Here is a 13,561-nt window from a genome sequence, read left to right on the forward strand (position 1 = left end):
AAACCCGTTTGTGCGTCAGGAACGCAAAACACAAAACCCCCCACACACACTGTAAAAAGTGTCACCCACAAATCAATTACGTCCATTTTAATGTTGACCTGGTGTCACTTTTTAATTTGCTTTAAAAGTGAATCTTGAACAGTGGATTATTAAATTAAATAATCCCACTTTTGTCTGGATTGTCCACTGAATATTCATCCAAACGTCCGTTGCGCAGAAAGCAGAAACACATCCAGAAAAAAAAGGAGAATTAATGTGAATTAAAATCAGTGTGAAGCTGATTCAAAACTCGCCCACTTTAACACACTTCCCCACGTGTTCACCAGTTGAAACCTGGCTGCTGAATAACGGTTCCGATGGGTTTTTCTTTTTTTGCAGTGTGCGGAGTGGCACCGCTCTGCCGGCCGAGCTGGAGATCTGAATGCGCCCTCCCCCTTTCCTCCCTTTTTATTTTTTGACACACGCCGTAGATCTGCTCTAATAGCCTATCGCAGTTTGAGACACTCACTTTACAGTCGCGCACACACACACAACCCTAAAAAAAGCACACGCCTCAACTCCACCGGTGGTGGTGGGGGGGACATAGATACCAGATGAGATTTGTTTCCAAGCGCGCACCGATGGCGGTGTGAGGCGTTTTTGCCCTGAGAAGTACGCACGGCGCTGTGGATTTGGGAACCCTTAATTTTTTGTGTGCATCTTTTATTTCCCCCTTTGTCTGGATCCTGGTTGAGGAGGGGAAATAATAAACAATGGATTACTCATTCTGCCTACTTTTACTCCTGTCAAGCATTTCGTCTGTGTCGGTCGGAGTCGGATTCCCAACAGCGCAGATGTGAGTACAGCTTCAAAAAACAGCCTGTTGGCTTCTGAAGAAAGTCCTGGATAATCCGCTGTGTCTGGCTTTTTTAACACAGTTTTATATCCCACAGTCAAGAAGCGATATTCACTGAAAGGCTGATGTTATATTGAATATGTCTTCCTATGATTTATATTCAGTTTTAAATTGCAGTTGGTGGAACATTATCCTCCGGAGCGCCTCAGCGTGTCCCTTCTTGCCAAGTGATGATGATTGCACATTACTTCGGATGCAACTTCACCTTGTGAAACATGATATTAAAAGCTGCTTTCTATTTTGTTGCCAGATTTTGCAGCAGGGTGACATGTGGCTCTGCTGTCAGAGGAATCAGACCGAGCTCTGAAATGTGGCTTTCCAAACTTTTCCTGTAGCATTTCACACATATTGCATAGAAGAATTTTGTGGAGAAGCCTTATTTATTTATTTATATGACAGTACATGACAGGATAGTTGATGCTGAGTCTGCTGGGGAGCTGTCAGAACAGGTGCTCCTCCCATCAAGATGGTTTTATCCAAACAAAACAGACATGAAGCATCTAGTTCTGATAATCAGTTCATCGTTAAAGAGGCAATATGTAGTTTTAGGGAGAATTTTTTTTTATTCCTAAACAAGCTAAATAACTCGCTTCATTTACATGACCTTAAAATGACATGACAATTTCATCCTGTTTTACTTTGTTTATATGTGGCGGACCCTGCCACCTTTCTAGCTTCAAACAGTGTCGTGGGACCTTATTTTCCTCCTGAGAACAGCTTGTTTATTCAGTTGTGTGGAGAAAAAAAAAAACAGTGTTTCAGAGTTTGTATTATTATTATTATTATTATTTCTTCTCCAAAACAGCGTAGTGCCACTTTGATGTAATGTTTTTCACTGGTTCCGGCTTCTGAAATGTGAATATTTGTCGATTTTCTAACTTCTATGAGGGTAAATTGAATATTTTTGGATTTCTGACTGTTTGTGAGACAAAATAAGCAATGTGAAAAAGGCTTTGGGAACTTGTGGTAGACACTTTCACTATTTTATAGACCAAATCAATAAAATAATAAAAGGAAGAATAATGGACGATGGTCTAAAACGAAATAAAAATTGTACTCAAAAGAGTATTTCTCATTTTTCTGCAGACCATGTGGGCAAATTGAAAGACTTCTCATGAGGAGCTACTGTTTTATAAGACTACTAGCTCCTTAGTAGGTGCCAATTTACAGTAATCTGTATGCATGCAATATTTCACTTATGTGTTTAGACACAAATCCACCATATGGATGATTTATCATTGCCAACATGCAGACTAGCAGCCAAACTGAGTATTTTCGCCCCCCAGCAATGCACTGAAACTCTCCTCTTGCCCTGCAGGACTGATTATGAACTTGAGCTACAGTAGAGGTATCGTTGTCTCTGTCTAAATCTGACTCCCGACCTCTATATTTACAGTGCAACATTAATAGATACAACAGATGATATATATCTACAGTCACAGGAACACAGTTCCTAAATGAAACAAACATGTAGGTGGGCGACGCTGCACCTCGCACTTAATCAACAGGTTTAAGATATTCCAGATGGTTCTTCCAACGGGTTTTTGAACGCAGCCCAAGAACGGTCCCCGAGGGACGCAGAGAGCCATGATGGCACTCAGCCTAATGGCAGAGAACAATGATGTCAGACTAGCAGAGTGGCCTGCCCACTCCCTATATTTCATGGGCACTAAGTGGATTGATCTGTGGGTTGTGTACATGATATTCGCGCAGGCTTGGCGGGCTGCAGACCCACTTTCACTGACACAGTTGACTTACCGAGTAGAACTGGCAGTTTGGCAGGAAAAACAATATTAAAATTCAAACAGAGATTGGCAGGGGCTCTTTGTTTGAATTAGGAAAACTTCATTTAGCGGAGAAGACGGTGCCCGGCTCGAAAACGAGAAAAAACACTCCCGTCAGCTCACGCCGTCTGTATTGTGACATCTGTTTCTCGGCCGTCAGTGATAATGACAAAAAAAGTGGGCTGAAATTCTGCGGAGCGCCTCTCGTTCTCGCTGCGCTCCTGTGTTTAACTGCAGCCGGTCGTGCTCTCGTGGTGGTGATGGTGATTTTGAGTGACAAGCCTCAAGTTGACTCCTCAAGGTGAAAGTTGCAGAGAGAAAGAGGAGGGCAGGGGCGGAGAGCACGACCCCAGTGTGTTCCCCTTCAGGAAAACGTTGGAGGAGCAAGGTCTTAAGTAGCTCAATATTTTCTGACTAAAAACATTTACATGTGCACATGTTCCTTCTTTCTTTCTCACCTCCCTGTCTCATGGCTTGAAGTGTGACTGTATCTCTGGGCTCCATCTCTAACCTCACATGCCAGCATCTGTCTGCTTCAGATCTTCATGTCCCCTCTCTTCCTCTCAGCCCTCCCTCCATCCCTTCTCACTCTCTTCCTCATTGCTCTCCCTTTCAGTCATGTTCATTCCCTGTCCATCTCCCTATCCGTCCGGCTCCCTGTGCATCTCTCTATCTCTCGCTCCTCTCTTCTTCTTCTTTGTTGCCCGGGGGCGGATGATTAACATCATCGAATCTGGAATGCAAAGTCTGATGTCATAGACTGTGCCCCGGAGATCTCGGCGCCAGCTACCAACATTGAGAGATGAGAAAAGATAGAGATGGAGAGACAAACGAGGAAATCCAGACTGTTGGCCTTCTCGAACCCATACGTCTTATGTTTATTGGCATTTCGCCGCATAGATTCTGTGTATTTAACGTTATTTGTTAACATCCTCACGGCCGAAAACACGCGACACGTCCAAATGTCATGTGTCAGCGCGTTGCTCCGAATGCAGCCATCCAATCCAAGACGTGATCATATGCTTCTCTCTGGCTCTCGCCTTAGTCACCCAAAAGACATATTTCATATCCATCCTCTCTTTATCCACAGTTTCTGTCACCCTCTGCCCCATTTCTCCCACTCGCTTATTTCTTTTTTTTTTTTTTTAAAAGGCTAACTAGATTTCATGCTCAACCAGCTAAAAAGCCATGCTTCTCGTGTTCGCGGCCTCGTCTCTGGCGATCAGTGGGCATAATGTGAGGAGGCACTTCATCTGAACGGAAAGCAACATGGGCAGTTGTGAGCATGGAGAGTGTGAAGATATGTACAGCGTGAAGTCAGAACAGAGAAGGTCCACGCTTTTTTTTTTTAAGGCATCAAAAACTTTTGGCGAATGTAAAGGATAACCAAAAGATTAAAGTCATTATCTGCACACCTCCACTTGTGTCGTAGTCCGGACTTCAGCTTCAACAAAGTCACCAAAACTACTTGGTTAGGTTTAGGAAAAGATCATAGATTCGCTTAAAATAACTACTTCCTCAAAAAAGTCACTACTGGCTGTTTGCTTTTGCATTCATCTGTTGTTCCCGTCGTTATCGGGCCAAACCGTCACCCTCACCCGCTGACCTCTAGTGGATCAGTGCCTATTACAAACTTCGGCCTGAGACTTGGCTGGATATACAGACAAATGCATTGACAAATCATCAGCTTTTCAGATTAATCAAACCAGATCTAACGTATTAATTAGCAAGATAAGGGTGCTGTCAGGTAGGGCTGCAACTCACGATTACTCACGATCGTTTACTGTCACACATGCATGATGTCTCAGTTCCCACTTGAGATCAACCATATGCATCTTATTTCACGGCTAAACTTCCTCTGGACCCCAGATGCTCCCTGGAGCTCCCTGAAATACACAGATAAAGAAGATAATCACGTCTTGAATCTGCAGCGCTATGGTCAGACAAATACTGGAGTCATGATTTTAGAAGTTGGCTTGCAGCAATGAAACTTGTTAATGCTTTTAAAGCCACATTTGTGCTTGATGTTTTGAACCAGAAAATGTGCCTGTATCCCTGGAAAATCACCCCGGCTGCAGTCGCAGTGTCCAACACACTGTTTTTAAAAAAAAATTATATATGTTTTTGTTATTTTGTAAAAAGAAATAGCTCCAGGCCGTGCGTCTTGATTGAATCATCGAGCCCTGATCTTGTTTCTTGCTCTGGGAGAGACGGAGGGATTTAAAACGTCTCGCCTAATATAATTGAGGTATGAAGAAAAAACAGGTGACGAATTAGATTTTCCTTCAACTTTTATTCCGGTGTCAAATCTAACTTGGAGTATGACACTGATAATACCCGGAGGTTTGAAGAGGATGAATCAAATGTAATGAGCAGATGGAAATGATCGGCCTGTCTTGGGTTTCCTTGGCTGTGATTTGCACCTCTCCGCCATGAGGGAGTTGCTTGCAGGTATATTTTCAGGAGGCCTTGAGTCGAGCAGCTGGCCTGGCTATATCTGTTACACGCAACATACATGTAAGGGTGAAGGATCTTTGCCAGTGGATAATGTTTGTTCTGCTCTCCCTTTAGTTTCTTCACCCTCTCTCACAGTTTATCTTTTGCTTCTCTCACACACTTTTTCAATTTTTCCCCCCCCACACTCACTTCCCCCCTGTTTTCTCTTCATCCCTCTTTTCCACTCGCTCCCATTTACCCCTAACTCAACCCTTGCTATATTTAGCTTCCGTCTTTGGGAAAGGGACGCTGCGTGTCCTTACTCAGACGTAGGTAAAGATACAAGACAGAGGGGGTGTAGAGTGGCAGGGAGCTTCCCATAAATCCCTCTGCTTGTAATTTAGTGGACCCTTTGCTCATGTGTGGCCTCTGAGTTCTGCTTCAGTATCTGTTTTAAGTTTCTCTTCTTGAGAAAAAGTCATATATGTGCCCTGAAAAGAAAATCTGGGACTAACGCAGCAGCCCCAGCGTTGTATTACTTCCCCACAATCCTTCTTCGGCACATGGAAATTCCCGAGAATTTTCCATTGCAGCGTTTCCCAGGCAACCTTGGGAATAGCTAACAGCTGTTTGGTCGGGAGGCCTGTCCGATGCAGGAAGCACATCTGTATACCGTAATATAAAGCACAGGGAGTGTAGTTTTAAGGCTGTGTTATAAATCAAGCGCGTGTCACTCCTTCCTTATTTCGTTTAGTTATTTATAAGCTTGTTTGTAAGACTCTGAGGACATTAAGAGCCTACCAAACTAATCAATAGTCTGTAAAGTAAAGCAGTGTGGAAGATATAGAAGAGAAAGTAGTAGTAGGGATATCGTAGGGAATGTTGGAAGGAAGAAGTTGTGTGTGACTGAAAGTTAAAAATCAAACCCTGTAGCTTTTTGTCGTGCAAAGTCTTTGTAGCTGTCATCTCTTCAAGTTCACATACATTATTTGTCTGTGGGTTGAGAAAATATGCAACCCACTGCCACTGTTACTCACTCATAAAGACTTGCTAAACACGCCAGAGTTGTTTTGTTAAGCCAACACACGACACGACAAGAACAATATGAGCATTTCATAAAATGGCCTTGTTAAAAATGTGTTTTCTTGGACACTGAACTTTATTCATCTGAAGAGAGGGTATGAAAAATCTCTTTTGACATTGTTTAGTCACATTCTTGCAGAGAGTTAGATAAGCAGCTTGATACCACTCTCTAAAGATAAATGTACAGCCAGTAGCTAGTTAGCTTAGCTTAACTTAACATAAAGACTGGAAACAGCTAGCTGGGGAAACAGCTAACTTGGTTTTCTCTAAAAAGAAAGAATAATCATCTCAAAAACTTGAGATTGAGACAGTGTTTCTGTTTGCAGTCTTTATGCTAAGCTAAGCTAATTGTTTCCTAGCTCAAGCCTCATTTAATAAAATAGCCTTATTAAAAATGTGCGAATTTATTCGGACACTTCTTTTAATGTCAACAAACTATATTCATGTGAAGAAAGTGGATTAAAAGTTTGTAAATGAGTTACAGTAGATGAGAAGATTGCTACCATTCTCATGTCTCTAGCCTATGCTAAATATGAAGGTGCAGCCAGTTAGCTTAGCTTAACGTGAAGACAGAAACCTGAGGGAAACAGCTAGCATGGTTCTCTCTAAAGGTAAGAAAGATTAGCCTACTAGCATCTCAAAAACTCACAAATTGACACAGTTGTCACAGTTGTTCTAGTTTTCCTCTCTTACCTCCTGTTTGCAGCCATGCTAAGCTAACCGTCTGTTAGCTCCGGCTTCATATTTCATGTAGCCTACTGGAATGAGAGCAGTATTAATCTTCTTATAACTAGTCTCAACAATCATATTAAATTACTTGGTGTGTTCGGCACATAAAGCTCACTATTTAGACAAAACCACTGAGGTCATGCTAACAACTTCCGGGTAGACAGGTGGCGGTTGATTTGCACAACAGAGATATATGAAATCACCAAATTGTTTATGTTTGTTTCTGACGTTTCTGCTGCGCTTAGCCTTTTATATGTACTGTGCTGCTTTGCTAGCATCTTTGATAGGCTATCTACTCAGCAGCCACATCGTGGACTAGCTGCTAGTTTGGGGTAAACGCAAGCTAGCATCTAAAAGGTAAATAAGATCTCCAAACTAACGTATTAATGAGATATGAAATCGTCAAAAATGCATTTTAGATGAATTAGATGTATATACTTTGAAATAGCATCATGAAAAAAGTGTGTTTTGCAAGGGTTTTCTACTTAAACACACAATTTTGAAAAGAAAGGTTCTTACCGATATATCTAGAATTGTGGTATCAAGCCAATTTATGCTAATCACACACTACAGCTGTGAAGAGCTTAAAATATCTCTAGTGAGACACCGCAAGCCCATCTGATGTGTTATATTTTGAGAGACACGCAGAGAAAAGTGAGTCCGTGATGGCCTGTGATGGCTACTTTGAGCCCCTTAATGGAGCCGTATTGCAGCAGAAGAGCTGTAAATGCCAGACTACACTACACTACGCTACTAAACTGCACTGGGCAGTGTGTGTAGCCATCAGGAAGACCGGTACTCAGTTCAACGCTAACAGTAGTCTGCTTGTGTAGGCGTCTCGATTGACGTTAATTGGACATTTTGGCCAGGGGGGGCTCTCTAATCTCTCTATTTATACACACTGAGTGTATAAATGTGTATGTGTGTGTGCAGTGAGGCAGCAGGGTAGGGCTGATGGTATGGGTGGATGGGTAGAGAGTTTGCTCTGAAAGTGTGAAGGTGACAGGGATGTGGAGGTTTAGTCATTTGAGGGCAGCTCAAAACGACACGTAGCAGAGAGAAAGACAGCTGGAGGGATGAAGATGAGCAAGAGGAGGAAAAAAAACAGACATTTTAAATAGAAATACTTATTTTCTAAAATAATACGAAAGACTTGGGGATTGAAAAGAAGATATGTGCTTAAATAATATCAAAGTGTGAGGAAAAACCCTTTCGCAAACCTTTACTTTGTTGTCTTTAGTCTAGTATTTTGTGTTGGAATCTCACCAGCAGGTGTGATCGCTCTGCAGCGAGTACAAACACTTGCAGGTGTCACAACCGTTCTGTTTCCACCCACTTAATGTGTCCAGACACCTGCTGGGAGAGGTGATACAATGGGAGCTGTTAGTTCTGTCAGGACGTATATGCTTTTTGACATGAAGGGTGTGGACGAGGCAGACGAGGCGATGGGGGGAGGGGGGACGCCGAGTCACTCCTAGCTAGCCGTCGGTCCAGAGTGCGAGGTCAAACGTGGGCAAGGGTAGGAAGAGAGTCCGACCACCCCCCCGGTCCTCTGTGGCAGCCTCTGTTGCCAGTGGACAGGCTGTAGAGCGAAGGGCTTAGATAACCAAATGTCCTCGTCTGACATTCAATAGACATTTCTTTGAATTTATGTTATTGTGAATGAATAACTGAATGCTTTTTTATTCAATTTAATTTATTTATAGATGGAAAAAAAAAGCACGACAATCTAAGGGATGTTCCAGCAGAGTCTGAAGATGTACCCTGTGTCGCTAGTATGGCGGCTAACTGACCAAGTAATTGCCTTTCTGTATACTGTTCATAGTAAATGCTGGTGGTGTCGCTTCAAAGTTAAACCGAGCACAACAAGTCAACATGAAGCCGTTTGTCTTTGGCCGTAATCAGCTTCCTGCAACCAACACCTGCTCCATCAGTGCGTGATTGCCCACCGGCACCAACCCATCATTTGGTAATGATCTCATACAATGTCTTGTCAGCGCCGCAGCTGTAATACACCCCCAACATAAGTGCTTGATAGAGCGCCGAAAACACTGTTGTCAAGGCTTCACTTAAACACTGCTCTTCAGATCGAGGCGGGGGGGCGGCGGTATAATGGTCCGACTGTTCGCTAAGAGGAAAACGGCAGAAGAGAGGCAGAAACATCAATAACGTCTTTACATGGAAGATAATGAGGCCGCGAGACATTTACAAAGCCTGCAATTATGGTGTTATTGACCTCAATAAAGGAGAGGATATCATCACTTGTCTCCTTTGCGAGAGGGGAGGAGGACAAAGGATTTCTAGCGTTATGAGTTCATTTAGAGAGAAAAAAGGGAGCGTTAGGTGGTGAATAAGGCCGTTAATTATGTCGAGTTTGCGAGATGAAAATGTAAGCGTTCAGCGGTAGAAAGGAAACGAGAAAACGCAGTGTAGAATTAACAAAAACAGAGAGTCGAGGACGGAAAGAGGGAATACGGAGGACATGAAGAGGAAAGAATTGGCAGAAGGATCCGAGCAATGAAGGGAAAAAGAAATAAGCAAAAGGTGATAGATTTACTGAAGAGTGTGAGAACGTATGGAAAGACATCAAGGAAAAAGAGTGAGCCTTGTGCGAGACAGTCACTTTTCGGCTCCTGTTCCTGTCAGGCTTGTTGCTTATTAGATGCCTCGCCTCATAGTCTGAGCTCTTATTATCTATCCCCCAGTGGCTCAATTACATCCACACAGCCGTCCTCAAACATCCCCGTCTTCGTATCTGTGTATCCCCCTGTTCTTCCTGTAATGATGCCAGCCTTGTCTCTCTCTAAGAACAGATTAGAAGCCCAAATTACTACTATCAGAAGAGGATTTAAGGTTTTCAAGCTGTCTCCCCAGTGCTGGAAACCACGATTCCACAACAAGCAAGAGAGTGTTTGCTGTCGGATGCTTCCCCTCCGTGACGTTTTTTTTGCGATGGTATTAAGAGATCAAATGTGGATCCGCATACTTGGTTCCGAGTACAAAAACACGAGGATGTTTACAAGGCGAGAGGGTGCTGGAGCGGAAACTCCCGAGATTGGATATTGAGCCCCGGATTCTTGTTGCTGCTCGCACACACACATGCATGTCGGGCGTCAGAGCCGACTTTTCGGCGAATTAGTCCGACGATGTAGCGTCCGACGTTGCTGGATCAATTTTCTGAACTTGTGGGTGAACTCGGAGTGTTTACGTGGTGTCGGTTTTATCCTACTGTGTAAACAAAAAAGGAGACAGGAAATACAAAGACTAGTTTTAAAGCTAGAGAATAACATGAGCGCGCTTGAAAACCTCCGCTGCTGAATGACAATATAAGGTCATTGCGGTGAAAGAGAAATGAATACTTCTCCCTATATGTACTCCCTTCTCATCCCCTGTTGATTAAGGATATGCCACGCACGCTGCATGAAATTATCCTACTCACACCGTGAGTTTCAGTCGAGATGAGAAGACTCGAAGCAACTGCTGCCTGCTAACCAGCGAGACGTGAAAAAGTGTGTTATGACAAACTGTTCCAATACTTTGACAGCCCACAGCATAAGATGACGGTCCACAGGGTATTTATCTAAAGTTCCCCTCCCTGCTTTCTTTCTGCAAATGACACAGAAAATAAGTTCGGTATCAAAGTATAGACAGGACTCGGCAGAAAAAGCTTGAAGGTAAAAATCTTCCCAATCTTCTCTCCATGAACCCCATCGGGGAACTCTGTTTTAAAGTTGGATAACAAACTCTCGCAAACCCCTTGTGACAGTCCGCCTGTGAGCTTTTTATCTAAACCTTAGTTGGAGGTAAAAGTAAAAATAAAATATTGGTTGAGGACAGTTTGAGGTCATCTTATATCTAGAAGAAAGCGCCGGTTTATCACAGCTTTGGTCTTGTTGTCATAGTCTTATCATTTCTGTTGGTGATAACATTGTAGTCGCCCAAGTAATTGTGGCAACGGGCCAGAAACAAGCCAACAATTAAACCAGGAGCCACCTTTTACCCATAGGCTTACATTCTGAAAGAAACGACCGTGAATAACATTTTATCTAGCACTATAAGCCTCATGAACTGACTCGGTTCACTGTCAGAATTTGCATAGGATTGAACTGACCACTGCCTCCGACGCTGTATCCGGATTTCCCTTGTTAGATCCATGCTACGGACGGGTAATTGACAAAAACAATCTCCTGATCGGATAACATTAACTTCCATTACAGCAGGAAATAGCAAATGTTCAAATGCTTTCTTTTTTGAGTCGTTTAAAGTGTAATTAGACAACGTTTATTTAAGGAGGACACACATATCAGCTGGGTAACAGACTTTGACACAACACCGACGCCTCAGTTACTCCGTTACCTGGGGATGGTGACCGAGGAAAACAGTGCCTCTTCCCGTTTTGGTTGTGCTTCCTTTGTGCCGTAACTTGTCCTTCATAGTTGGCGGGAAGATCTGATCGAATAGCATAGTTAAAGCAAGATTTAGGGAATCAATCTATACACGGTTGGTGTTATTAAGTCACGTCCATGTTGGCAAAAACCTTGAGACTGAAACTTAAATAAGACTACCTGATGTCTGTTTCTTCCCCCATCTGACTTGATGGCACAGATTGATGGCCAAAACAATCAAAATAGGCCCGAAATTGTAATCAACCAGATTATCCTTTAAATAATTCAATCCAGAATGTGACCCAAAGATGCTTTTCCTGTAAGGCTCTTGAATTATCCTTCAATCTAAATGGATTCCCGATAAATGGCACCCAAGAGGCTTTAATATTTATAGTTTTTGAGTGTCGAAGCATTTTCACTTCCTGAGCTGATTGTCCTATAAGTGTATTAGCCCCGCTAAAAGTGTATCAAACAGCTGCACGACAGATAAAAGGCCAGAGGCTGTGGTTTCTGAAACGTAAAAACAGAGGCAGAGGAGAGCACGTACGGCCTCCCCAACAGTCGCACACTGTTCGGCTGGAGGGGTTAATGTGGTCATGAGTAAGACAACAGTGCTCCCACGCTGAGTCATGCTCTCTATTCTGGGACTGTGTCCACTTCTGCGTGTTTGCCCCTCAGATTGGGCAGTCAGCTCCCAACTGGCTGAGCGAGGCTATTTGTTTTTCTTCTAATAATGAGTCAGGGTGTTTCTTAAAAATCAGAGTTATAATCAGGCTTTTGTTTTTTTCTTACGTCCCTCGTACAGGCTGTACTACAAACTCACACTATATGCATCTTGTTTTCTTCTCTGTGTAATTAACCCCTTACATTTTTAATTCTGAATTAATGAGACAATTATTGTCATCGTTAAACAGTTTCACACTAACCTAGCACTACTGTTAACAATGTCAATAAAGTAATTGATTCGAATTTTACACATTTAAAATCTAAAAACAGGCTAATGAGATTATCATCTTGCAAATTTGACAGTCTGTAGGCTGTATGTCATTAAAATTAGCTAAATGTGGTCGGGTTATTCTAGTATTTTTCAAGCTCGGCCCTATTTTTAAACACATTTGGTGTCTTAATGACTAATAGGTGCAAAAAGCTTTGGAGCTGGCCTCAGCCGGCAGCAGTGAAACGGGCTGCAGTGGCTGCAACACAATCTTTAAAAAGGCAACTGGATCTGTCAAACTACATCCACTAAAAGTGCTTTTTTTAGCCACTGACAGGCTCAGATTCTTATTTTAAGTGTCTGACAGCACTATGGAAAGGATCCCTACACATACAGACATATTTGTGAAAGAGTAAGAGGTTTTTTATTCAACCAAATACAACTGCTGTGACACTCTCCTCAAAACCACCAGACTCCATTGACAAAAACAGTAATTTTACCTCGCACAAAACACGCTTCAAACTCTAAAAACCATCTAAAACTGACCATCTTTCATCAAACATCAAAAGCAAGAGTTAAGTTTCTGGCCACCTGATAAATGTAGGTCCAGTATTCACTCGTCTTTTAGCCCTATTTAGTCTCCACCAACTTTTAAGGGAAATATCTGGCTCTTTACCAGCTAAATCCTCCACTACATTCACCAGCTAGTCACTTACTTTGCCTTTCTATTGTCTGTTCTTTGTCAGTGGGTTTACCAGAGCTCTTTTTTCTGAAAGCAGCTGCCTTCTCCTGCAGGAAACAGGGTAGATCTGAGCAGCGAGACTGTACCATAACAGTAAAGTTGTGGGCTGTGAAACCAAAACAATGAGATGATAGACGCTCAAAAGAAAAAGCAGAACTGCAGAGGCAGGTGGTAATTATCTGTGGGTTTTTCCTTACGAGCAACACCTCTCACATTAAAAATAGTGCTTCAACCCATTGTTGATGCACAAAATGTGCTGCTTTAAGTTTTCTTATACTGTTATATTGTCATCCAGTGCTTTGTCATGCTCTGGCCCATCACTCTGACTTATGCACAAATGGGAAACACCCACCTCATTACATTAAGAGCTTCAGCAAAAGAGATGCACCTGTCCTGGTGACCTTTAACCCTGGGCAACCCCCTACTGCCCTCTGAAAGACCCGCTGCTCTGGTTACATACAGACGTTGACACCAACACGAACACGTGACAGCCGGCCAAACGGAGGCAGCTTCTTCCTTTCCAGTCATTAGAGGGATGGAGGCTAAAGGAGGAGGGGAGGGGATACTTTGGGC

The 13,561-nt window shown here is 42.8% G+C and overlaps 1 protein-coding gene across 1 annotated transcript in view; it reads left to right on the plus strand.

Annotated features, from left to right (window-relative positions):
- The first annotated feature begins 752 nt into the window (after positions 1–752).
- cacna2d1a (calcium channel, voltage-dependent, alpha 2/delta subunit 1a) overlaps positions 753–13,561 on the plus strand; it is an 89,109-nt gene continuing 76,300 nt past the window's right edge. The window contains exon 1 of the mRNA XM_073481020.1: positions 753–835. Within this exon, the coding sequence (XP_073337121.1) occupies positions 753–835 (83 nt within the window). The remainder of the gene's footprint in view (positions 836–13,561) is intronic.

This window comes from Pagrus major, chromosome 14, assembly GCF_040436345.1.
Source record: "Pagrus major chromosome 14, Pma_NU_1.0".
Classification (NCBI taxonomy): Eukaryota; Metazoa; Chordata; class Actinopteri; order Spariformes; family Sparidae; genus Pagrus; species Pagrus major.